Source organism: Pristis pectinata, chromosome 11, assembly GCF_009764475.1.
Source record: "Pristis pectinata isolate sPriPec2 chromosome 11, sPriPec2.1.pri, whole genome shotgun sequence".
Classification (NCBI taxonomy): domain Eukaryota; kingdom Metazoa; phylum Chordata; class Chondrichthyes; order Rhinopristiformes; family Pristidae; genus Pristis; species Pristis pectinata.
Window position 1 is genome coordinate 31,603,502 of NC_067415.1, and position 27,521 is coordinate 31,631,022.

At 38.4% G+C, this 27,521-nt stretch overlaps 1 protein-coding gene across 1 annotated transcript in view; it reads right to left on the reverse strand.

Annotated features, from left to right (window-relative positions):
- Positions 1 to 27,521, reverse strand: part of rnf17 (ring finger protein 17) — an 88,455-nt gene that overhangs the window by 10,513 nt on the left and 50,421 nt on the right. The window contains exons 23-31 of the mRNA XM_052026660.1: positions 24,126 to 24,241; positions 19,359 to 19,588; positions 18,061 to 18,224; positions 15,894 to 16,013; positions 14,054 to 14,134; positions 9,700 to 9,825; positions 7,605 to 7,670; positions 7,179 to 7,295; positions 3,255 to 3,411 (exon numbers count right to left, since the gene is read on the reverse strand). Of these exons, the coding sequence (XP_051882620.1) occupies positions 3,255 to 3,411; positions 7,179 to 7,295; positions 7,605 to 7,670; positions 9,700 to 9,825; positions 14,054 to 14,134; positions 15,894 to 16,013; positions 18,061 to 18,224; positions 19,359 to 19,588; positions 24,126 to 24,241 (1,177 nt within the window). The remainder of the gene's footprint in view (positions 1 to 3,254; positions 3,412 to 7,178; positions 7,296 to 7,604; positions 7,671 to 9,699; positions 9,826 to 14,053; positions 14,135 to 15,893; positions 16,014 to 18,060; positions 18,225 to 19,358; positions 19,589 to 24,125; positions 24,242 to 27,521) is intronic.

Below are 27,521 nucleotides of genomic sequence, written 5' to 3' on the forward strand. Positions count from 1 at the left end.
AGGTATAGCATCAGAGCAGAGGGTTATTCTTGATCTTGTAGAAACATCAGTACTGAATTCTGATTTAGGTAGTACAGTTTTCCAACAACAATCTGTAATAGAGAGTCATGGATCTTGTGCCTAGAGCTACTGATCAAGGGAGACTACAATGGGTTGAGGGAGGAGTTGGCTAGCGTAGATTGGGGACATAGGCTATATGGTGGAACAATTGAGAAACAGTGGAAGACTTTCAAAGAGATTTTTCATGGTGCTCAACAAAAGTATATTCCACTCAAAAGCAAGGACAGTAAAGGTGGGGAGAGCCAGCCTTGGATAACTAAGGAAATAAAGGAAGGCATCAAGCTAAAAGCTCGTGCATACAATGTAGCTAAGAGTAGTGGGAAACTGGAAGATTGAGAAAACTTTAAAAAGCAACAAAGAACCACTAAGCAAGCAATAAGGAAAGGGAAGATAGATTATGAAAGTAAATTAGCACACAATATAAAAACAGATAAAAGTTTATATAATTATATAAAAGCTGAAAAGGGTGACAAAGTGAATGTAGGTCCCTTGGAAGATGAGAAGGGGGAATTAATATCGGGTAATGTGGAAATGGCCGAAGCCTTGAATGACTCTTCTGTGTTGGTTTTCATGGTAGAGGGCACATCTAACATGCCAAACAGAGACGTTATGGATGTGATGGGAGGTGAGTACCTCGATAAAATCATTGTCACTAAAGGAGGTAGTGCTGAGCACACTTGTGGGCCTAAAGATAGACAAGTCCCCTGGTCCTGATGGGATGCATCCCAGGCTACTGAAAATGGCAGAGATCATAGTAGACACACTTGCAATAATTTACCAAAATTCTCTAGACTCTAGGCAGGTCCCAGCAGATTGGAAGACAGCAAATGTCACACCACTGTTTAAAAAAGGATGTAGGCAAAAGGAAGGTAACTATAGGCCAGTTAGCTTAACGTCTGTAGTCAGGAAAATGCATGAAGCTATCATTAGCAAGACATCTGGATAGAAGTGGTTCCATCAGGCAGATGCAGCATGGATTTAGGAAGGGCAGGTCCTGTTTGACAAACTTACTGGAGTTCTTTGAGGATATAAGTGCAGTGGATAGAGAGGAACAGGTGGATGTTGTATATTTGGATTTCCAGAAGGCATTCGATAAGGTGCCGCATAAAAGACTTATCCATAAGATAAGGATGCATGGCGTTGGGGGTAATGTATTAACATGGATGGAGGATTGGTTAAGCAATAGAAGGCAGAGAGTTGGGATAAATGGGTGTTTCTCTGGTTGGAGGTCGGTGGTGAGTGGGGTGCCACAGGGGTTCATGATATCCATTAACAATTTGGAAGAGGGGACTGAGTGTAGCATATCTAAGTTTTCCGATGACACTAAATTGAGTGGAAAAGCAAATTGTGCAGAGGATGCAGAGAGCCTGCAGAGATATATAGACAGGATAAGTGAATGGGCAAGGGTCTGGCAGATGGAGTACAATGTTGGTAAATATGAGGTCATCCACTTTGGAAGGAAAAATAGACTATCAGATTATTATTTAAATGGTGAAAGATCACAGCAATTTGTTGTGTAGAGGGACTTGAGAGTGGTTGTGCATGAATCCCAAAAGGTTGGTTTGCAGGTGCAACAGGTTATCAAGGCGGCAAATAGAATGTTGGCCTTCATTGCTGGAGGGACTGAATTTAAGAGCAGGGAGGTTATACTGCAACTGTACAGGGTACTGGTGAGGCTGCACTTGGAGTATGGTGAGCAGTTCTGGTCTCCTTACTTGAGGAAGGATATACTGGCTGTGGAGGTGGTGCAGAGGAGGTTCACCAGGTTGATTCTGGAGATGAGGGAGTTAGCCTATGAGGAGAGATTGAATCGTCTGGGACCATACTCGCTGGAATTTAGAAGAATAAAAGGGGATCTTATAGAAACACAAAATTAGGAAAGGGATAGATAAGATGGAAACAGGGAGGTTGCTTCCACTGGTAGGTGAGACTAGGGGATATAGCCTCAAGATTCGGGGGAGTAGATTTAGGACAGAGATGAGGAGAAAATGCTTTTCCCAGAGAGTAGTGAATCTGTGGAATTCTCTGCCCAGGGAAGCAGTAGACATTACCTCATTGAATATACTTAAGATACAGTTAGATAGATTTTTGCATAGTAGGGGAATTAAGGGTTATGGGAAAAAGGCAGGTAGGTGGATCTGAGTCCACGGAGAGATCAGCCATGATCTTATTGAATGGCAGAGCAGGCTAGATGGGCCAGGTGGCCTACTCCTGCTCCTATTTCTTATATTTTTAAGATCAACAAATTTCTGAAGTACTTGAAGCAAAGACTCATGGTTATCCTAACACTTTTTCTGGTAATTCAGCATTACAGTTAATGATCTTGAAATCCAACAATAATTTCAAAGAATGTGATAAAGGAATGTACTGAAAGAACTCACTGGATTGAGCAGCACCTACCTGGGGGTGGGGGTGGGGGGGGGGGGGGAGGGAAGAAAAAAATCATCAACGTTTTGGGGCAAATCCCTGCATCAGGTCCCTCAGTTTCCTCTGCTGCAAGGAAAACCTATCCAGTTCCTCTTCATAATTTAAGCATCTCAGGCAACATGCTGCCAAATCTCCTATGCATACCCCACCCCTTCCCCACAGTGCAAGTGTCTCACGATTCCCTTGCCCCCTGTGCAATTACATCCCTCCTGAATGGTTTATGGGATACAATAAATTTGAGAATTTTTCCTGCATTGATTTTCTGTATTCCAATTCAATTCAAGTTTACCAACAACTCTTTGGTAGCAAGCTTAACATTCAATTAAAAAAATTATGGTAAGTGTTTGGTGACTGCAGTCTTTTAGTTGTGGTTTGTCTGTTTAAGCAACTGGAGTAGTTAGAAAAAGTTGCAATTATCAACAAGGCCAAGTTGATACCATGGATCTGTTGGAGCTGATTTATAGTCATTTATTAATTAAAGAAAGATGCATTCATGGAAGACATTTTGTAAGATGAAATTTTGTGACTTGAGAAGACCAAGCAAAATGCATTGTGGCTATTTTGGTAGTGCTTTCCTATTGGTGGAAAGTGATGTGCTATTTGTTATGGCAAAAAACAGACTGTAAATCAAAGTACTCTGAAGAGTCAATAGCAGGATAGCAAAAGTTCTTAAACTGAACAGTGTTTAATAGTATTCTAGATTCGAGTGACAACTTCAGCTTATACTTTATCACAAAACCGAATGAAATGAATATAGTTGTCTATACCAGATCTGAAATCTGTGAGTAAAGGAAGTGCTTCTGCATTTGGATTAAGCTCTCTCAGAGACTGCTCAAGGTCATCTTCAGATTCATAGTTTATGCCACTATCATCAGTATCACTGTCAGGTCCAAAGTCTTTCCATACACCGAGAGAGACAAAGACCTTTATAAAACAAATGGCTTAGAATTAGAACACAGAATCATGCCATTCATCTCAATGGTCTAACTTGGTATTTATCCTTCAGGTGAATTAGTCCCAAATACAAGCTTTGTTCCTCTATTCCTTTCTATCCTCTTTCCTTCAAGCTGGCAGTCCAAGCTATTCTTAGACATTGACATGGTTTCCTTTTCAGTGAATAATAATGGTAGTACATTCCATTGCTGGACTACCATTAGAAAAAAGTTTCTCCTAATCTGCCTCAAAGCTCTCACATTTAATGCAATGGCTTTGTTCTGGAAACAGGTTAGTCCCACATTTGCTCTCTCATCCTTTTGTAAAAAATTCATATATCCTTGGAGAGGATCAAAGACTCTGGTTCTGCGCATTTTGAGTTGTTTAAGAGGTCTTGATGGGTGGGTGTGCTGTTTGAGAGGTTTTGTGTTCCACCATTTTCACTCAGCCTCATGAGTTCCCACTCACCTTACAGCCACTACTGCTTCAATACAAACATCTCACTTTCTCCCCATCCTAAGGGTTCCTTTGTATTTTTATTTTCTAATAGGCAACTTGCTCAGGAAATGCAATGTCATTCTTTTATTGGATTTCAGTGATTAAAAATGGTTCAATATAGACTCCATATGACAACACAGCTTTTGACATAAAATCCAACATTGTTTACAGCAAGTATAACTCAAAGTGTTCCTTCTCATTTACTAACATTGAATTTATTTGTAAATCTGGATAACTTTTCCTTCATGTTGTGAACAAAAAGAGCCCCAAGGAAGATTTCTCTCAGCACCTGCTACCCATTATCTAACATTAATAAATTCCTACCGTTCCCCCTCTCTTCAGTTTTCAATTCAATTTCTAAACCTTCATTTCTAATCTCAATAATTTTCAATAATTTTGTGTGTTACCTTAAAGGCTTTTTGAAAGTTCATGTATGCCACTGCATTTCTCCATGCACTATTGACTTTTTTCCAAAGAACTCAGATTTGTCTAACTGCATTTTTTTTTTGATAATCAGAGTTGGCTGCTGCTTACTTGAAATGCAGTTAGAGAATTAGATATCTTACTTTAAAAAACTAGTTTCTCTTTAAGTGGGTCTGCAATTATTAGCTCTGCCCCTTCTTGAAAATGGATTTGCATTTTCCACTTCACTGTTTAACAAAATCATGAAAATAACTTAAAATATTGTGCTACTTCTTTCACTAAAACTTGCATTTATCTGGCAACTTTAATAGTATAACATCCCACAGTGCTTCGGAGAACCATAATCAAATTAAAACCTGAACCACTATTTTCTTTTACGTCAGAACAGATAACCAAAGGTTTTGTCAAACAGACTGATACTAAGGAACCTCATTGAGAAAGGGTGGTAGCGTGGAGAGGTTTAGGAAGATAATTCCAGATCTTAAGGGTAAAACAGTAAATCCGTGGCCACAATAGAATGATTAATCTCATGTGTACCATAGGTCAGATTTGGATGGTTTTGGAGGGCTGAGTGGAAGAGGTTACAGAGGAAGTGAGGTGTGATGGCATGGAGGGATTTGAGAATGACCAGGAGACAAAAGTAGATCACTCGAAATTAGTATCAATGGTGGAAGCAATTTATGTTGATGTTGAGTTTAAAGCCAAGTTATAGTGACGGCTGTGGCTGAACAAACATTCACATGCTCTAGAAAAGATCGGATTGGCAGTTGTTTACAATCCTTTTGAAATTGCTGCAGTCATAACTAGGACTTTGAATTTCCATTGTAAAAGATGGCAATATCTTCTTTATCCAGTCCAGAACTGTTCAGTGCACAGAACATCTAGGTCAAGTATTAGTTCCATGAGATCAGTGATATTTTCTTTGCCCACGGCAGTATTCCACTGAGAATAAGGACACATGCACTAGGGACCTCCGGAGTCCACATTCCACCATCGCTACAGAAATGATTTCCAACTTGAGTGGTGGTTTTATTAACAAGGTAGAACACACTGCTAAGGTTTAGGTGGGTTGGGATGCAATTTCCAGTGATAGAAGTACAGTCCCTATTCCTTAAAATCTTTGAAGAGTGTTATAGGCAACGGTGGATGCCTGAATGACTAATCCTAATGTGAAGTGATGTAACGCTTAAGTGAATTTGGCTGCTCTAGGGGTGTCATTCATAGATGTTGAATAGTGATGTGGCCTAGACTGATCCATGCTTAAACTAGCAGACCTGGCTGGCACATCCAAGGTCACCACACTGAACTTGAAGGAAAATGACAAGCAACATTTAAGTCATCAACTTTAATGCCACCTGTATTCCTTTGCCACCGGAAACCACTTTCACTGAAAGTCATGAGGAATAGTATCTAGTTGTAACAAGTGAAGTTAGGCCCGAAACTTGCTTGCTCTTCGTGGACTCCTTTAATAATAGGAGAAACTATAACAAGGGCCTTCTACATTAATTGGCTGCAGCAGATAACAATGATACTGGTTGGCAGCTGGTGGGATCATCTAATCATTTGCTGGTTTTAGCAAAGCAACAACTTCCGCATGCTTTCATTCCTATGGCACTCTTCGGTTAAAAAGCTTCACAAGCTATTAGGGGTCAGAGTTTTGGAAAAGAAAATTTTACTAGCAGATTTAAGCAGCAGGGCATGGAGTTAGGGCAGACCAACTTGAAGTCTGGGGGGTGGGGGGGGGGGAGAGATCGTGTGGGGGCAGACTAGAGAAAAAGCCATTGGAGAAAAAGTCAGGGCTTGTATGGGGGCATGAAAGGATTAAGGGCAAGACAGCAGCTGTGCTGATGTTGTACTCCACATTTCTAGCAGGCTACATGCAGGGATGTAGATTGATTACATTTTCATTTAACATTGAACATGGACTGACAGATGATGGGAACTGTGGATTATCTCAACCCTCGTGACAAAAAGAGCCCACAGTATTTTCACAAGTAACAATGAAGAAGAGGTGGTGTGTGTGGTTGGAAGAGGCAGCTGGACCTTTAGAAGAGGAGCCTGGGATTAGACTAGCAATGTTCACTGTATCCAAAGCAGAGAAGAAATCAGAGAAGCCTTGATTGATTGGAAATTTGGGAAGTAGCAAGTGGCAAAATCATCATCAATACTTTCAAAATACAAATTCTAGTTCATCATTGTATGCCTCATCAGTGAAACAAGGACTACAAAAGATTACAGCAGAATATTTACCTGGAAGTAAGATGCAGAATTATTAGAGTCCTTGGTATCACAACACATGGGCTAGGAAGGACAGCATCCTGTAGAAAACTGTCCAAGCTCAATTTAAATGAGAATGCAATGAGTCTACGTCCCTGCATGTAGCCAGCTGGAAATGTGGAGTATAATATCAGCATCGCTTCTATCAGTTTAATTGGCTATCAAGTTATGTATTCCCATACAACACACACAAAATGCTGGAGGAACTCAACAGGTGAGGCAGCATCTATGGAGGAAAATAAATAGCTGACATTTCTGGTTGAGACCCTTCATCAGGACTGCGTTCCCATACATTTTTTAATGGTTTGGAGGACAGGGGAAAAGAGGGAAAAAATTATTTTTTATTAAAAACGAAGTATTAAACTTGCTCTCTTCTAAAAAGAAAACAGTGATTGTGATTTCTAAAAATGGTACATCTTTATGCAATTCATGTTTTTTTTCTGTGGAGGCCAGGAATTTCATTTTAAAAAGTTGATTCAATGAAAAGGTGCATCAATAAACTTTCATTGAAATAATATCTAATTTATCTGAAATCTGCTTCCAGAAGGTAACTTACATACCTGATTGGGAGTTTCTAGGTGTTTTACAGTTACTGGGAAAACCTTTCCAGGCAATGGCAACAGTGGATAATCATATTCCAGTAACATAACTGTTTCAAACTGTGAAGATAGTAAACCCTGTGAACACAGATTTCCAATACATTATATTATTAATTTCTTCCTACCAGGTTCCTGTTAAGCTGAGCATTTTCTAGACACATCATTGTGCTTTTGTGGAAGATTAGTGCATTTATTAGAGTTCCAGTGGTCAGAACTCAGTTTTCAAAACTCAGTTTTTAAAACTAGAAAGCAACTTAAAAATGGTTACTACAGTTATTGCACATTTAAATAATTTAAAAGTTAAGCCTTAAATATTTGTTGGGCTGCAATTGAATAGTGGTGACCAAGGACAACTCAATATTTTGCTGATGTTCAGTAACTTCTTACTTCAAGTGTCAAATCCCAGTTTTCTTCAGAAATGGTTTCTTCATTACTTAAGCCACATGAATCTTTCTGTGGAGAAAAAAAAGTGTGCTACATAATTAAGTGTATATAAAATAACCTTCAAGTCTTCTTGTTTTTGTTGTCAGTGATAACAAACCATGTAAATACAACACAAGAAAAAAAATTGAATTGAGGCTCAAAATAACAGTTCCTTACTGATAGTCAATGACAGTACCCAGGAACAATCAATCAGATCTCTTTAAATAAATCTACAATTTTACTGCTGGTGCTGACATCCTTCCTCTTCTAGCTGCAATTCTAGATTACAAGTTTCTGATTTAAATATTAGAAACATTTAGAAAAACTAACATTAGCAAGCTTCCAGAAACAAGTCATCACTCTTATTATGACAAATGCAGTTTTAAACTATGGAGTCTAGTTTTATAATATGCACAGGATGTCGGTTACAGGAACGTACAGAAACTTCACACCGAGTGAAATTATTTTCAGAAGTTTTTTTAAAAAATCTGTTCAATGCAAACTTTAATCACTCAATCCAGCACACTAATGTTGCAAATCCACATTATCCTATTTCATGATTAATGGATAGACTTAATGATCTATTAAGTAACAAACTAAGATTATAGTTTATAAAGACCAACTTAAATGATAGTTTTCCTCCCCACAAATTCTGTTCAACCATGCTTCAATATTTTGTTATTATTACATATCTTGCCCTTTATGCCTGCTTCTGGTCTTTTACGTAAAGAGTAAAGTTTGGGGGGGGGGGGGTGGTGGGGGGTGGTGGTAGGCAGAATAACATCTGAATCCGATGTAAAACTTCATTGATCTGAAATGTTTATTATTTCCCTTGACTGCTTTGAGTATTTCCTGCATCTTCTGGTTTTAGACTTATAGCATCCTCAGTATTGTGCTTTAGAGTATACAAGTCTTTGATTCAATGTTCATATACAAGATGAAAATGCACCCATGAGAGATTGAACTGACCGTTTTATTCCCCTTCAAAATTGCAGTTAATTTGTAGCTGCAAAGTCAATTGTAAGGGAATTGACCAATTTATTGAAATTCTTTGAAATAATATGCTGTGGATAAAGAGGAACCAGTGGATGAACTAAAATAGGGCCTATTTCAGTTATCTCCTACACCATGAGCTTTTATTTTCTGCAGTAATATTTGAATAGTAACTTCAAATATTATTGCAGAAAATAAAAGCTCATGGTGTAGGAGATAACATACTGGCATTGGTAGAAGATTGGCTAGCTAACAAAGTGGGGAGTCAGCATAATTTGGTCTTTTCCTGGTTGACAAGATGTAACACATGGTGCGTTGAGGGCTCAACTTTATACAATTTATATAAGTGACTTGGATGAGGGTACTAAAAGGTATAGGTGCTAAATTTGCTGATGTCACAAAGTTAGGTAGGAATTTTGGTTGTAAAGTTTTCACAAGGAGACAATGAAAGGGATGTAGATAAGTTAAGTGAGTGGCAGAGATCAACAAATGGAGTATAATGTGGGAAAATGTGAAATTATCCATTTTGGCAGAAAACACTTAAAAAAAAAAGCATAGTATCTAAATGATAAACCAAAGCCCCAAGACGCTGAAGAACCTGGGCATCCTAATGTATGATTTGCAAAAGGCAAATATGCAGGTACAGCAGATAATTAGGAAAGCTAACAGAATTTTATCACTCATTACAAACAGAATTAAATGCAAAAGGAGGGTGGTTATGCCTCAGTAATATGTCCATTGGTGAGCCTACATCTGGAGTACTGCATACAGTAGCAGTCTCTCTACTGAAGAATGTTATTGTATTGGGAACAGTTCAGAGATTTACTAGACCAATAGCTGGAATGGGTGGGTTACTTATGTGGCAAGGTTGGACAGGCTAGGCTTGTGTCCACTGGGGTTCAGAAGGATGAGAGGAACTTGACTGAGAATTTCAAAAACATGTTTCTGGACCAAGAACCAATAGGTCAGTGAGCATACGTGATGGTTAAAAAGAACTTGCTGATAAAAGTTGAAGATCAGTATTTTGGGAATCTTACATTGAGTTTTGGTTAAATTTGTGTTTTACCTTTAATGTTAAAGCAGCTTTTTTAGTCTGAACTGCATGGTTATGATGAATCATAAAGTAGGAAACAGACATTCCGTCCAAGCGGAGATCAACTAATAGCATCGGTGTGCGATTTTCTGAAGGCACCTGGAATACAATTTTGAACAAATCATTTCTCAACCTACTAAACTCAAGAGAATATATAACCAACATTTATGCAATCTATTGTCATAACACCACTCTCTGAACTGATGTCATTCCGATGCATCTGCTTCTTCACTGCTGAAAACGAAAAGCAATTTGATGCATTCCAGTAACTGCAATTTCTTTACCATAGGGTCTGGATATTGGTCTACATTAAGATGCATTATTTTCCTCATTTCCAGGTTGTTGTTATTTAAAAGAAATACAACAACATTCATGTCTCACTTGAATCAATCTTTATCTTCCCTTAGAAATATCTTGCCTTTTCATATTCCGCTGGCTTGAAAAAACGAATAATGAAATACGTATATTGGTTGACAAGATTAAAGAAATCAATAAAAAATATGCTGATCCTCCGAATCTGGAGCTTTTTAAAAAGAGAACAGAACTCCAATTACAACATAGTTTATTATTAACATCTTCAATTGAAAATCTACTACTTAAAAACAAAAGTCAATTTTATATACATGGTGACAAATCCAGTAAATTATTGGCCAACCAATTGAAAGCTACTTTATCTAAACGTCACATTAATAAAATTTGTAAACCAGATGGTACCTACACGATAGATCCTGTTCAAATCAACAAATCCTTTCAAGAATTTTATTCTTCTTTATACCAATCAGAATCCCCTGAGGATCCTACATTAATGTATGAATTTTTAAAGAGATCTGAAGACTCCCCAACTATCTTTAAATGAACGTTCTACATTAGATGCTCCCATTTCGGAGGAAGAAATAAAGAAAGTAATATTTTCAATGAACTCAGATAAAGCACCCGGCCCTGACGGATAGACAGCTGAATTTTTAAAATCCTTTTCTGATATTCTTGTTCCCTGGTTAGCCAAAACTTTTAAAGATGCCCTATCAGTGGGTAAACTACCACAATCTTTCTATGAAGCAACTATTTCTTTAATTCTTAAAAAGGATAAAGATCCCACTGATTGTGCATCTTATAGACCCATTTCTTTATTAAATGTAGATTCAAAAATATTTTCCAAGATATTGGCCTTTAGACTGGAAAAGGTTCTCCCACAAATTATCTTGGAAGACCAGACAGGATTTATTCAGAATCGTTGTTTACATTTTAATGTCAGGAGATTAATGAATATTATATATACCCCTTCATCCCAAATTCCAGAATGTGTCGTTTCACTAGATGCTGAAAAGGTGTTTGACAGAGTCGAATGGGACTATCTATTCACTACACTTCAAAAATTTAATTTTAGCCCCAAATTTATATCTGCGATTAAAATGATTTATTATACACCTATGGCTTCAATACTTACTAATAATCAAAGATCTCCTTTGTTTAGGCTTTTTTTGAGGTACTAGACAAGGTTGCCCGTTAAGCCCTTTATTATTTGATATTGCTTTAGGACCCTTGGCTATTGCACTTCGGGACTCTTCAAATGTATGTGGCATTACTTGCGGACAGATGATTCATAAGATCTCTCTACGCCGATGACCTGTTACTTTATATTTCTAATCTGGACAAATCTATCCCCGCAGTACTATCACTACTAGATCAGTTTAGTGTTTTTTCTGGCTATAGATTAAATCTTAATAAGAGCGAACTTTTTCCATTGAATATGCAAACCCCAATTTATAGCCAATTACCTTTTAGATTGGTAACTGACTATTTTATGTATTTAGGTGTTAAAATTACCAAGAAACATAAGGACTTATTTAAAGCTAATCTATTGCCTTTAATTGACCATGTTAAACAATTATTTACTAAGTGGTCTCCACTGTCTTTATCATTGGTAGGCCGAATTAACGCGATTAAGATGAATACTTTACCAAAATTTTTATATTTATTTCAAGTGATTCCAACTTTTGTCCCGAAATTTTTTTTGACACTATTGATTCTAAAATTCTTTCATATATTTGGCAGAATAAAAACCCAAGGTTAAGAAAGAAATATTTACAAAAATTAGAAAAGGATGGTGGTTTGGCTTTGCCTAACTTTAGATTATACTATTGGGCAATTAATATTATTTAATTTTTTGGATACAAGATTCTGATGTAATTCAATGCCCCAAATGGGTATGCCTTGAGCACCAATCAGTTCGTGACTTTTCATTAGTTTCTATTTTAGGTGCTTCACTCCCTTTTGCACTTACCAAGTTAAGTAAACATACGACTAACCCAATTGTTAAACATACAATATGAATATGGTTTCAATTTCGTAATTTTTTTGGATTGAATAAATTTAATTTGTCAAGTCCCATTCAATCCAGTTTCTTTCTTTCATCCATCTAGAGCTAACTCAGCTTTTTCCACATGGAAAAGGAAGGGAATAGTATGTTTTCGGGATCTATTCATTGATAACTGTTTTTCATCTTTTGAACAATTGTCTAATAAATATAATTTGCCTAGATCACACTTTTTTCGATATCTGCAGATTAGAAATTTTTAAAAAACTACTATACCCTCTTTTCCGACACCTTACAAAATTGAAACTACGGAAAAAATTTTAGGTCTTAATCCTTATCAGAAGGGCTTGATAGCAAAATTTATGATTTAATTATGAAAATACATCTAGAATTATTAGACAAAATTAAGAATGAATGGGAAAGTGAACTACAGACATCTATACCTATAGAGACTTGGAAGAAAATTCTTCATTTAGTCAATACATCTTCAATGTGTGCCAGACACTCGTTGATACAGTTTAAGGTAGTCCACAGGACCCATATGTCCAAAGTTAAGTTAGCTCGTTTTTATAACCATATAAATCCTATATGTGATAGATGTAAATCGAATGTGGCTTCTTTGACACACGTTTTGGTCCTGTCCTCTTTTGGAAAAATATTGGAAAGACATTTTTAACATTATTTCAAATGTATTGAAGATTGATTTACAACCTCACCCTATCACTGCAATTTTTGGATTACCAAGGATAGAGTCTGGCCATTTATCTCCTTCTGCTAACCGTATGATTGCTTTTGTTACATTAACGGCCAAACGACCCATTTTGCTTAAATGGAAGGATCCAATACCCCCTACTTTTCAATGGTTTTCTCGAACTATATCATGTTTAAACTTGGAAAAAAATTAGGAGTGGTACTGTTGATCCTTCGCTTAAATTTGAAGATATTTGGAGTCCATTTATTCAATATTTTTACATGATGTAGATCCCCTTTCAATAACTTTCCAACTTGGAGGAACGGACTTGACGACATAATATTGCTCTGTTTCTACTGAGAAATTTTAGCCCAGTTTTTTTCTCTTTTTTGTTTGTTTTCTTTTAAAACTTTTTTTTGTTTAGTTTATATTGTTTATAATTTTTTTTTATTGATTTGGGTTTTTTCCTTAAATTTATATAATAAATCTTTCTCTTTCTTTTATATTATATTCATTTACTAAGAGATCATTGGTGCTACAGATTTTTAAAAATATTTTATTTTCTTTATGATTATATATGCTATGATTGTTATCCTGATCTTTGTATTACATGTATAAATATTGATGCTATATATCAATCTGTATTAATTTGAAAACTAATAAAAATATTGAAAAAGAAATATCTTGCCTTAATTAAATAATTTGATTCTGTCCCCCAGAACACTCTACACAAAAGATGTTTCGATGTATATGTGACTAATAAAGATATTTTATAATCTAACAGATTTTATAATCATTTGATTATTTTTTTAAAAATGTTTGTTTCATGCACATGAAGTAATCCAAAAGGAGGCAAAAAAGTTTATAAATTTGATTTAGAAGATGCATTTCAAAGGAATATGATCACTGTCTTCACCAAAAAAGCCATTACAGTGAGGGCTTAGAAACTTTAAGGAAGTGTTCAGTGATACCTGGAACCCACGTAGCTTCACTGCAGAATCAAAAGTCTTCTAGTGTTACATTTTAATAGGCTTTTCCCAATTATGTTTCTGTAAGAGACCCCTCCCCAGTAAACTGTAAGTACGAATGCCACACCAAAAATCCTAGACAGACTCTTACCATAAAGGCACATACATATTTTAATATAAAGCTACATCTTTCCTTTGATTGAAATAATAGTTATATTTTTGAAATGTCTCCGTATCAAGTTCAGCTTTACATCCATTTAGATTTTTGAATATTTCATATGTAAAAATTACATTAATACCAAACAGATTCAGGTGTTTGCACAAAACTGCCGTACTTGACTACAACATAATTACCTTGATTTCCACCTCTAATATTCTATGAACAAGTAATTCTCTCAGAGTGTGAATAGCATCTTCCTGCCACTTGTTTCCTACCTGTAAACAAAGACAATTAAAATTTCAGTGCACTGTCTAATCCATATGTATGCAATTCTAAACAGGCACAGTTTCCTCAAACAATTTTGATAATTTATTTATATATAAAGTGCACTTTTCACCGTTGCTTTATTTACAAATTTCCCCTTTCCAAGTAGTTTGTCTTTGGAAGTTAATTAAATGGGAAAAAAAAATCAAAGTGTTTCTATCTATAGTTCCTGATCTTGATTTTGCTTCTGTATTTTATTTAGGATATACATTCTGCTTTGTAGTTCTTGGCTTAGAGCACCTCAGTAAGGTCTCTTCAATCTGAATGATCAAAGCTCTTATCTTGCTCACAGACAAGGAAGAGCTTTAAAGGAGACCCTCTAAAGGAGGGCATCACACAGAAGTGTCTGGAATTACATCAAGTCTCCATTCTAAAGCTCATGAAAAGTTTGTAGATAAGTGAATAGTAAGTACTGTTCCACCAGCACCAACTGCAAAATAGAGTCAGAGTTGAACAGCACAGAAAAAGGCCCTTTGGCTCGACTTGTCCGTGCCAACCAAGATGCCCATCCATGCTAATTCCATTTTCCTGCATTTGGCCCATATCCCTCTACTACTTTCCCATTCATGAACCAGTCGAAATACTTTTTAAACATTTATTGTACCTGCCCTACCACCTCCTCTGGCAGCTTGTTCCATATGCCCACCAGTGTCCTTGCTCCTTAGATTTCCTTTCCCCTCTCACCTTAAACCTATGCCCTCTAGTTTTAGACTCACGTGGAAAAAAAATCCCTCAATCTTATAAACCTCTATAAGGCCACCCCTCAGCCTCCTGTGCTCCAGTGAGCCTCTCTAATCTCTCCTTGTCACAGTGTGGTGACCAATATTTGACAGTTTTTTTTAAAAAACATTCATTTTCCAAGATCTGGGGCAGCAAGGCCAGTATTTATTACTCATTCCTAACTATCCTTGAAGGTGTTAAGTAAGCCACCCGCCCCCCCTCCCGCACCAGTCAGTTCTTCTAGCGATTGCTGTTGGGTGCGAATTCCCAAATTTAAACCCAAAGGAAGATGATGTGCATTTTGGAAGGAAATCTATAGCTGGTGGTGTCCCCATGCACCTTCTGTCCTTGTTCTTCTTGGTGGTGGTGGTGGAGATCATGGGTCTGGGAGATACTGTCAGACTAAAGATGGGGGTAATTAGCTCAGACTGCAGTTGCAGCACAACGGCTTTGGGGGGGGGGGGGGAATGAATATTTAGGGTGGATTGCTTTGTCTTACAGTGTTGAACTTCCAGTGTTGTTGAAGCTAAGTGGAGAACATTCTGTCACACTTTTGACTCATCTCTTATAGATAGCAAAAAGGCTTTGGGACGTCAGGAGGAATCTTACCACAGATACCAGTTTCTAACATTCTCATGTAGCCCCAGCATTTGTGGTTGGTCTGGCTGAGTTTCTGGTCAACAGCCACCCCAAGATGCTGATAGCGGGGGGCTTAGCGATGGAAATGCCATTGAACAAAGATTATACTGTCTTGTTGGAGATTATCATCTGTACTTCTGAGGTACAAAATGTTATAATGGCACTTATGCTGCCAGAGTCTGCTCTGATGATAGGTCATCAACTTGAAATGTTGACTGTTTTTCTCTCTGCAAATGCTGCATGGCCTGCTGAATATTTCCAGCATTTTCTGTTTTTATTTATCACTTCAAGCTTTATAGCTGTGCAATTTCATCCAAAAACCACATAATCAGTGTAACATTAGAAACTTACTGGCGTCACTCCATAAAGCTGAAATGGTAGACAAAGCTCTGGAATATCAGGATACACAAGCACAGGATAAACATGGCACTGTGGGATTGTTTCAGCGTATCCACGGTCAACGTAGTGCACCTAGAATCAAGACAATAACTGTATACATTTCAAAGTAGATGTTTGAACATTATGATCAATGGAACAACCTATAAGTAAAAAGGTAAAGAAACTTTGATGTTTTTGTATTCTTTACAATTTTAAACAGTGGTCATAAAAAATATAGGTAGTAGTAGATAATTAGATTCAATTAAAAATTGCTCCAGGAAAACCCTCAATGTTTTCATATTTTAAAAATGCTGAATATGAGCACTATTGCTTAGTCAGGCGACGCGAATGGATGAGTAGTGCAATGCCTTCTAGAGAAAAAGGGCATAAAATAGTGGGACACCATTTTCTTTTAAAAACAGACATTTATGGAATCATACAGCAAGAAAGAGGCCCTTTTGGCCCATCTCATCCATGCTGACCTGGATGCCCATCTACACAAATGACATTTGCCTGCATTAGGCCTGTATCTCTTAATGTCTTTCCTGTCCAAATGCCTTTTAAACCTTGTAATTATATTTGCCTTTACCACCTGCTTTGGCAGCTTGTTCCAGATAACCACCACCTTGTTTGTGAAAAACTTACCCCTCCGATCTTTAAATTTCTCTACTCTCACTTTAGACCTGTGCCCTCTAGTTCTAGATTCCCCCGCACTGGGAAAAAGACTGACAATTCTATCCATGTTCCTCATAATTTTGTAAACCTCTTTAAGGTCACTCCCCAGCCTCCTGCATTCCAGTGAGAATAAACCCAGCCTATCTAATCTCTCCTTGTAACTACACCCCTCCATTCTAGGTAACATCTCAGTGAATCTCTCCTGCACTCACTCCAGTGACCAGAACTGTACATGATACTCTTACAGTATAACCGATGCTTTGTAGAGCTGCAACGTGATGTTTCAACTCTTGTACTCACTGCCTCAGTTTATGAAGGTGAGCACACCAAATGCCTTCTTCACTACCCTTTCCACCTGCATCACCACTTTCAGTGAGCTAGACTTGCACTCCAAGGTCCCTCTGTACATCAATGCTCCAAACATCTGTCATTTACTCCACAAGTCTTACGAGGATTTGACTTCCCAAAGGGCATTACCTGTCTGAATTAAATTCCATCCGCCACCAATCTGCCCAACTTTCCAGCTGATCTATGTCCCAGTGTCCTTCTTCGCTAACCATGACTCCACCAAATTTTGTGTAATCTCCAAGTTTACTAGTCAGACCACCTACATTCTCATCCAAGTTGTTATATACATTATTTATACACAAACCTCCCAGCTCACCACTTGTTATAGACTTCCAGTCAGAAAACACCCATCCAAAACTACCTTCTGCCTGCTATCACCAAGCCAAGTTTGCCAACTGTTCTCAAAGAAAAATATTCTTCTTCTCCTAGAACATGAAGAGGAGTGTAGAATTAAATGAAAATTAAGTTTGAAATACTGATTGGTTTAAGCAGAACACTTCAAAGAAATTAAAACTGGACAACAATTGAAATGATAGAAGCTCATAGAAGAACAAAGGAGAGAACTGAAGTGGTTATAGCCTGCACTAATTAATTGTTAACACAGCAGCAGCATGGGGAAGTTAGGAAAGTGAGGATGACAAAACTAGTCTTTACTAAACTAGACTTTTATGAATGGACAAAAATATAATGTAAGGAAAAGCAAGGTATCTGCTTATGGGAAGAGAAGCAGATTATTTAAAACTGCATGACATGAATGAATGAAAGTGATAGGAAATCTAGATATCCTCGTACAATCACAAAGTTAGCAGACAGGTATAGCAAGTAATCAGCACAGCAAATAGTATGTTTGCCTTTATTGCAAGAGGGATGAAGTATGGACAATTTACTACAACTATACAAGGCTTTGGTGAGATGAGTTCTGGAAAACCCTGGCAATATTAACTTACTAATAAATTACAATGTTTCAATACATGGCCTATGTACTTTCCCCACATACTATTAAGAGTATCACAGGAAAATAACTATTTCAGTAAAGATGGCTCTAAACACCAATATTTTGTCTACAGCCTTCTCGACTTAATACTTATTGCATAAGCACACTTTGAGTGCATCTTACCTTGACAGATCCCCCAAGCACTTCCAAAATCCTTCCTCTATACCAGAGGGTATCAGAGCCCTTAACAATACAGCCTTCATCTTTGCTATAGCAATATGGCTTCAGAAATGGTAAAACCTTTATAGTAGTTTGTATAGCACTAGTCAACATGGTGAATTGAGCTTCTGTATTCAAAGTATTAAAATATTACAATGGTTAGGAACAATTGTCAATTTGCATATAGTTTATACAAATGTTTCATAAAACTGAATACATCGACAACTACAAAATACTGATATTTCTCATAACTCATTGGAACACAGAAGTAGACCATTCAGACAGTTGTGTCTTTGCAGGATCTCAGAGTATACCAAATCAAATCCCTCCCCTTTCCTGTTAGTTCCCTACACCCTATTCCCTCTCACATGCCCATTAACTCTCCAAATTCTCATGCCATACTCCTATACGAAGGACAATTTACAGTTGCCAATTAATCCAGCAGCACCTCTTTGGGACGTGGAAGGATACCAGAGTACCCAAGGGAAACTCATGCAGTCACAGGGAGAATGTGCAGACTTCAGATACACAGCACCTGAGGTCAGAATTGCACCCAGATTGCTGGAGCTATGGGCATCACTTTTGAAATGTGAAAATGAACATTAAATGAACTTTCAAAGCAAAAGCTCAGGAGCCACCAGTGGACAGCGCCCATCTTCAGCAATGCAAAAGATACACGAAAACTTGTGACTGAAATTTCTAGCAAGTGATCCCAATACCTTTTGCCTCGAGTATTACACTTGATTAACAGCTTTGTAATGGTATTAACTATGCTGTCTTCAGAGATTTAACCTACATTTAGCAGCATCAATTTTGCATTAATCCTGGGTCTAGGAACTCCAAAAGGTAGGAATTTTAAAAGAGACATTCAGCTCCTTTGCAAGAGTCACAGCACAAGCCTAATTTTCCCCATGGTCTGTTCCTTTGGCTTCTGCTACCCAGACTGATGAACTACTGAGGAGATTCTCAGCTATCTTAAGAATAGTTGAAGAGTTCTTCCACTTTTGGCTTCTCTTAAAAATTTCATTACCAAGTGAATGTAACCTGAGGGGTTTCATACCAGCACTTGCCTGTCTATTCTCCACATCACGCAATTGCTGGCTGACTGAAACCCAAACTAGAAACATACATAATACTTTATTCAAAATTAAAACACTAAAAACGAAAGAAAATTGTCACGAAATATTGTGCAAAACAGCAATTAGAAATATCTGTCAAACTGTGCACATCTTGGTAGGCAAACTTAACGTCCTTTTACTTACTCAATGATACTAGCATTCCATAGATGACTCCATCATCACCAACACCGGTTACTTCAACATTGAAGGTATTCATATTTGGTACAACAGGTGGTTTGTACACTTTTCTGGATGGGCAATCTTCATGACTGGGTGCCAAATATTCAACAATTTCAGGTGCCTGGCCCAATGACTCATGCCTGTTATTTTGCTTCAGCTCATTCCGTACATTTCTATAATCTGGTGCAGGTGAACTTAAAGTAAAAAAAAATTATTGGTAAAATCTAAAAATCAATGTACGACTTAGAGGAAAAAAAATTGTACAAGTATAGCCTCCACATTAGTAACTTCTAACTACTGATTGAAACTCTGGTCCGGCACTCGATACCTGGTGCCAGACCAGAGAAAATCCAGACCACAGAAATGTCCCTCTAATCATCTTCCACCAAGCAGCAGAACTACTCTAAGTACAGACACACTCTGGTTACTCAAGGCTTCCAAGAACTGCTGGTAACCTGTAGTTTCCGCAAGTTGGAAATGCTGTCAACCAAGATTGCTGTTGGCTGAGATCGCAAAAGTTGCACAGGTTAGTACAGATCTTAGTTAGTTTTAGATCTTAGTTGGATATTACTTGGAATTAATTAATTAGTGCAGGTCTGTAATACAGATTCAAGACATGCCAGACCACAGGGGCTGTCTGACCACAGAATGCCAGACTAGAGAGTTTCAACCTGTATTGCAAATAACATGCAGCTGTATCCACCTAAGGACATATCTAAAATTAGCACATCTTTATTTATTTAAAGTTCTGCAGTGCATTGACAAAAGCAATGCTCATTTACCAACAGTTTTCCAGTTAAAACTTTTATTTCTTATAAGTGAAAACAGACACTCAAAAAGGAGGCCTTCTGGTTGACAAAGTGGGTCAAACTGTGCTGGCTGGGGCTTGTGATTCTAAAGGGACATGGTGATGTTTAGCCATTCCCAAGCAAGTCCCAAATTTACATAGTCACTATCAGATGTCTTGGTTTTAGAAGATAATACATGGCGCCACAACTGACATTCTGATCTATTGTGGCATTTCAGAGTTCAGAAGCAGCATTCAGTTATGCTGGGTTCCCCCAGCATTAATGAGGAACCTACCTCTCTAATCCTTCACTAGGTCAGACCTGTCCTTGGATCAGAGATCTTATTAATTTCAATCTCGTCCTGGAAAATGGGATAGGTAAGGTATACTGATTTCCTAAATAGTTCATTTATATTATTTTCCATAGCTTTGAAACATTTCTGAATAGCAGAGACATTTAAAAACTATTTTAAGTCACCCCCCAACTGCCCCAGCTCTGCCTGTCAAAGACCATAAGGGAATTCCAAGGGCAACACCTCAGCCACCTGATTCTAGGGTGCTGAGGGCCAGCAAAAAAACTAGACCTTCACATCCTGTCCAGCTAAGTGTAAGCAGACGGTGATTTCAGATAGCGGTGCAGATTGACTGAACCCAGCTCTGAGTAATATTGCCCCTAGAACTATTATGTGTATGCTCCATTGAGGTACTGTCTCATTTTTGTGGATTGACTTTGCACCTGCCTTACCACTTAAAATATTTTGATTCTACTTTTCCAGTTGTTTAAAATATCAGGTGTGCCCATTGCTTCAGGGAATAAACCTGCACATGAAGTGTTGGCGCTTGCCAATCATAAAATTCTATACTATGAATTCAAAGTATTGAAAGCTTAGATTTTAGCAAGTCATGGTTAATACAAAAGAGACATTGGAGTTATCGAAGAGAAATCGATTAACTATCACTTTAGAATAAATGGTGCACTTGACAAAAACATACAAGAGAAAGGTCTGTCCTTTTTGGAGATGATCATCTACTTGCTAACAGCCTTGTTTTGAAATGAAATGCATCCTCCTCAAACTATGTTTACTTTGCAGGTTGTGGAGAAATCATGCTAGGAAGACACATGAAAATATTTCAATACATTGTGTCATATGGTTCCTAGTCTGTGTTATAAATGTTTCTATCATTCTGATAAAAGCTAAAGCAAAATCAATTAACCATCTTTTTCAAAACAATACCAGAGGAAGAGAAGGGTAGGATTATAGATTGTGCAATATGCATAAAGGATGAACCCCAGCAAGTATTTAACAGTTATATCTTCATTCCATATTCTTCAGAATCCATCAGCACACATAAATGGAACACAAAATTAGAGGGGAAAAGGAACACTGTATAAGTACCATTGCACCCGTTGTCAAGAATGAACTGCTAGGAGAACTGCTTCTCTGGCTAATCCAAAATCTTGGGATGAACCAAGGGCTGCTAGAAACCTCAGCCTTGCACATAATTGAATTGGTAAGTGACCTGAGTTAATCAGGGACCAACTGTGCAATAGTGCATGGTCAATGCTTTCCACATGTGTAAAACTTACCAGGGGTTTTGTTTACACCTGTGGAGTGAGAATAACATTCCACCTTTTCACCCACAATGTTAACATGCCAAACGAAGTAGAAATAAATGGACCATTTCTGGGGTACCTCAGGCATCAGTGTGTGCCTCAGCTATTCATAATCTACATCAATGATATTGATTCAGAATATAATATTTCAAAATTTGCCAACAACACGAAACTGAGTGGGATTGTGAATTGAGGTGGTTTCAAGAGCATCCCTTTTCTCAGAGGTGGATCCCATCAAAAGCAAATGCCAAACAACAAGGCCTTGCCATCAACATCAGCCAGATCGATCAAGCAGATGCTCCATTTCAGCTTCCTGTCGAGGTTTCCACCACAAAGCCAGTCTTCAGCTAATTCAACTCATTCCAGGTGATATAAGGAAATTGCAGTAAATTTAGAACCAACATTCAGGCTAAAGTGCTGAAAGCTTGCACCTGCAGTAGTAGTTGCAAATCTACCCAACACAGTTTCAACAGAAGCATCCAACAATGTGGAAAATTGCCCAGGTATTCTTTCTGCCAAAACTAAGAGGGTGTACATTTAAGGCTGTCATGACATGACCTTTTCCCTCCAAGGTTTGCAAGACTTTGGAACTCTCTTCCTCAGAGGGCAGCAGAGGCAGTCTTTGAATATTTTTAAAAGGCATAGGTAGATGCATTCTTTGTATTTTTTTCTCCTCAGGCCATTCAGCCCATTGAGTCTGTGGCAGCTCTCAGAGTAATCCCATTTCCCCAATTATTTCCCAGTAAGCAAGGAGTGAAAGATTACTAGGTGAAGGCAGGAATGCAGTGTTGAGATTACAGTCAATAAACCATAATCTTACTGAATTACACTGTAGGTCTGAGAAACTGAGAGGCCAACTCCTGCTCCTAATGCATATGTAATTCCAATCCACAAAAAGATAGGACAAACCCTACCCTGCTAATTTCTGCCTGAACAGGCTTTTTTCAAAGTGTCAGAAGTTGTCATCTATAAAGCTTGCTCACTGATGCTTGGCCTGGATTTTGCCAGGATCATAAACCTCCAGATCTCATTATAGTCATGGAATAATGAACTGAATTCCTTAATTGAATTAAGTATAACTACTCTTGGCATCAATGGAGCATTTGACCAAGCATGGTATCAAGGAGCACTGGTAAAACTGAAGGAAATAGGCATAAAGAGTAAACACTCCAATGGTTGTAGTCTTATTTCCAGCAGAAGATGGCTACGGTTAATTTCAGCCCCAGTACTCCATTGCAAGAGTACCTATGGCCAGTGTCCTGTACCCTACCATCCTCAGGTGCTTGATCAAAGACGTTCCTTCCACCAAGAATGGAAGTGGTTGTACACATTAAATTCCATTTGAAGTTCCTCAGAAAATGAAGCAGTCCATGACACATCTATTCAGGCGTGGGCTAATAAGTGGCAAAAATTATCATATCAAACAAGTGCTGGGTTATCCTTAACATTCAATGAGACCATCATTATCAAGTTTCTCCAAACTCAACTGGACTAGCCAAATAAATACCCTGGCTACAAGAGCAGGTTGGAGGTTCCATAACCTCCATTATATGACTTGCCTTCTAATATCCCACAGTCTTTTCACCATCTAAAAGATACATGTCAATAGCTTGATAGAATACTCTCCACTTGCCTCGATGAGTGCAGTATGAACAACTCTCAAAATGCTCGACGCCATCTAGGACAAAGCAACCTCCTTGATTGGCACCCCAGCAACCACCCTGAACATTTATTCCGTCTATCCCTAGCACGCAGTGGTTGCAGTGCCATCTAAAAATGAATCGTAGCTGCTCACTTGAACTCTCCAACTGTTTCTCCCAAACCTGCAATGTCTACAGCCAAGGACGACAAGGGGAGTAGGTAGACTATTACTTGCAGCTAATCCCCTAGCTGCAGATAATACTGATTTGGAAATACATTGCTGGTTCTTCATTGCCACTAGGGCAGCCTACATGACAACACTTCTGCAGTACCTTCACCAGAAGGACCGTAGCATTTCAAGAAGGTAGCTCACTGCCAATTTTGAGAGGGATAAATGCTGGCCCCTGCCAGTGATGCCCTGATCATGACTATAACAAAACACCTCCAGTGATTTCAAAATCTGCCAGTTGTTGTGTCAACAATGCAAATTGAAAAGTTCTACTTGTTTGTGAAGTACTTTTCCTTCCCATCACCATTTTAAATTAAAACACCAATCTAATATTTCATACCATTCTAGTCATTAGGGGACAAAATCAAAACTATGATTAAAGTAGATTCTTCTCAAGGTGAATTATTATTCTTGTAAACAAAGTATTAATTATATTTTACATGAATGAAGGGTAATTACATTTTCTGAGGCAAGGCCAGGCCTTTCTTGATCAAGTACCGTGCTATGTTGACAAACTGTCCAATTTCATCCTTTGTGTACAGCTTCACTTGCAGAGGCGACTTGGAAGATGATTCCTAAAAGTGTTTTTTTAAATATACAAAAAGGTTATGAATTGCTTAACTGGTAATCATATTTGCTGACCCAATTTCATGGTTGTCACAGAAAGTTACATAGTTAGACACAGCTCAGAATTATTCAGTGGCATTAGCTAATAATCAAGCTTCCCCAACATCACGATCAAAAGGTTACCATTGTGTTTCTTACTGCTATTAGTCACAAATGATAATAGCAAACGGAATCTTTGCTACATTTACAGGGTAGGGAGCAAAAGGTTTTGAGAAAAGATAGAGGTCCTCTAAACAAATTACCACACACAGTACAGCTGTCCAACATATTACAGCATGCAATCATTTAGAACTAGCTGCTTTATTGTTGACTAAAGAGAATATTTTTGAAGTTTTAAGTAGCATGCTGTGTTGCAAAAGAGCATGATGCTGTGTTGGTTGTGTAGCTAAACACAGCTCCGACACCATCTTCAAATTTACTGATGACACTACTGTTGTTGGATGAATCACAGGTGGCGATGAATCAGCTTACTGGAGTGAGAGAGGACACCTGGTTGAGTGGTGCCACAACAACATCTTGTTCAACGTCAGCAAAACAATAGAGCTGATTGTTGACTTCAGGAATGGAAGGAGAGTGAACATGTGCCAGTCTACATTGGGGGATCAGCGGTGGAAAGTGTCTGCATCTTTAAATTCCTGGGTGTTAACATACTGGATGACCTGACTTGGGCTCAGCACATAAATGCAAGCAAAAGGAAGGCATGCCAGCATCTCTACTTTAAGAGGTTAAGAAGATTCAGCACGTCACTGAACACTCTAACAAACTTCTACAGATACTGTGAAAGTATCCTGACTGGTTGCATCATGGTCTAGTACAGCAATTTGAATGCACAAGAATGAAAGAAGCTGCAGACAGTAGTGGACTCTGCCCAAAACATCACGGGTACATCCCTCCCAACAATTGGTAGTATCTACAAGAGGTGTTGCCTCAAGAAGGCAACATCCATCATCAAAGATCCCCACCATCTAGGCCATGCCATCTTTTTGCAGCTACCATTGAGCAGGAGGTACAGGAGCCTGAAGTCCCACACTACCAGGTTCAAGAACAGCTACTTCCCTTCAACCATTCAGTTCTTGAATCAATCAGTACAACCCTAATCACTAAGTTTAGCAACAATATGACCACATAGATCACTTTGCACTAAGATGGACTTTGTTTTTTTTTGTTCTAATTGTGTTCTTTTTTGTAAAAATAATGTATAATTTATGTTTATGTTTTTCTTGTGAACGCTGATTAAATGATGCAACTGCAAGTTTTTCATTGCACTTGTCCATGCATGGACTTGTGCACATGACAATAAACTTGACTTTGATATATAACTACCAGAAATACTGGACTCTTCTATCAGTCACTACCAGTCTCAGGAGTTCAAAGTTAAGCAACTAAGCAAAGAAGAGCGTACCATCTCAATTAAGAGTATTTAGCTGTCAAATCTTATTGTATGAGGTAAAACGTTCTTCAATTTCAACAAATCCACCTTATCAAATGTTTGTTTAATCCCCATGACCACCACCTTTTTAGAAATATTGTTTACCCCATTTGTCCCATTTCCGGGTATGAGAGCAGAAAATAGCCTATTTGGAGTATCCAATTGGCCAAGGCTAGAAAAAGCTCATCTGGAGACGACCCATCCCTGCCCATGACAACTAAGCAACAACCAAATCATTTTATAATCCAGAGCACATGAATTTCCCTTCCCTTATGTGAGCAAAGAACAAAAAAAAGAATGGGAAGAAGAAAGAATGCAACAGTGCTTGACATGGTATGTAATTTAGGTTGCACTCACAGTACACCTTTCAGTACAAAATAGCTTTGCACTCTTAAAGGTCATAATGTAAGTGCATCCTTATCAGCCTGACTTTTATTTTTAACTGGTTACACAACAATAATCTAGTTCTTTTCTCCAAATGTTGGAATATGAGCACAAATGATACATTAAAAGAGTTCAAGCATTTCTAAATTCTCTTTGAGAAACAATTCTAAAATCAAATTGATTTGACTTTAGCTGCAGAAGCCCCAAAGTTTACAGGGAAGTGTCTTGGATGCAGCCAGCACTTGTTGTGAACCTGTGAGTACCAGCTAATATTGGTATTGGTCTATTATTGTCACTTGTACCGAGGTACAGTGAAAAACTTGTCTTGCATACCGATTGTACAAGTCAATACATTACACAGTGCAGTTACATTGAGTTAGTACAGAGTGCATTGAGATTGTACTGTTATTGTTTTTACCTGTACTGAGTAAAGTGTCACAGCTACAGAGAAAGTGCAGTGCAATAAGGTGCAAGGTCACAACAAGGTAGATCGTGAGGTCAGAGTCCATCTCATCGTATAAGGGAACCGTTCAATAGTCTTATCAGAGTGGGATAGAAGCTGTTCCTAAGCCTGGCAGTACATGCCCTCAGGCTCCTGTATCTTCTACCTGGTGGTACATGCCCTCAGGCTCCTGTATCTTCTACGTGATGGGAGAGGAGAGGAGAGAGAATGACCTTGGGGGGGGGGGGGGGGGGGTCTTTGATTATGCTGGCTGCTTCGCCAAAGCAGCGAGAGGTAAAGACAGAGTCCAAGGAGGGGAGGCTGGTCTCCACGACATGCTGGGCTGTGTCCACAACTCTGCAGTTTCTTGCAGTCCTGGGCAGAACAGTTGCCGTACCAAGCCGTGATACATCCAGATTGGATGCTTTCTATGGTGCATTGCTAAAAGTTGGTGAGTGTCAAAGGGGACATACCAAATTTCTTTAGCCTCCTGAGGAAGTAGAAGCACTGGTGAGCTTTCTTGGCCGTGGCATCTATGTGATTTGACCAGGAAAGGCTGTTGATGTTCACTCCCAGGAACTTGAAGCTCTCAACCCTCTCTACCTCAGCACCGTTGACGTAGACAGGTGCATGTCCACCGCCCTCTTTCCTGAAGTCAATGAACAGCTCTTTTGTTTTGTTGACATTGAGGGAAAAGTTGTTGCCATGACACCATGCCACTAAGTTCTATCTCCTTCCTGTACCCCAACTCGTCGTTGTTTGAGATACGGCCTACAACAGTGGTATGATCTGCAAAGTCGTAGATGGAGTTGGAACAGAATCTTACCACACAGTCATGAATATATAGGGAGTAGAGGGCTGAGGACGCAGCCCTGTGGGGCACCAGTGTTGAGAATAATCGTGCTGGAGGTACTGCTGCCTATCCTCACTGATTGCGGTCTGTTGGTCAGAAAATCAAGGATCCAGTTACAGA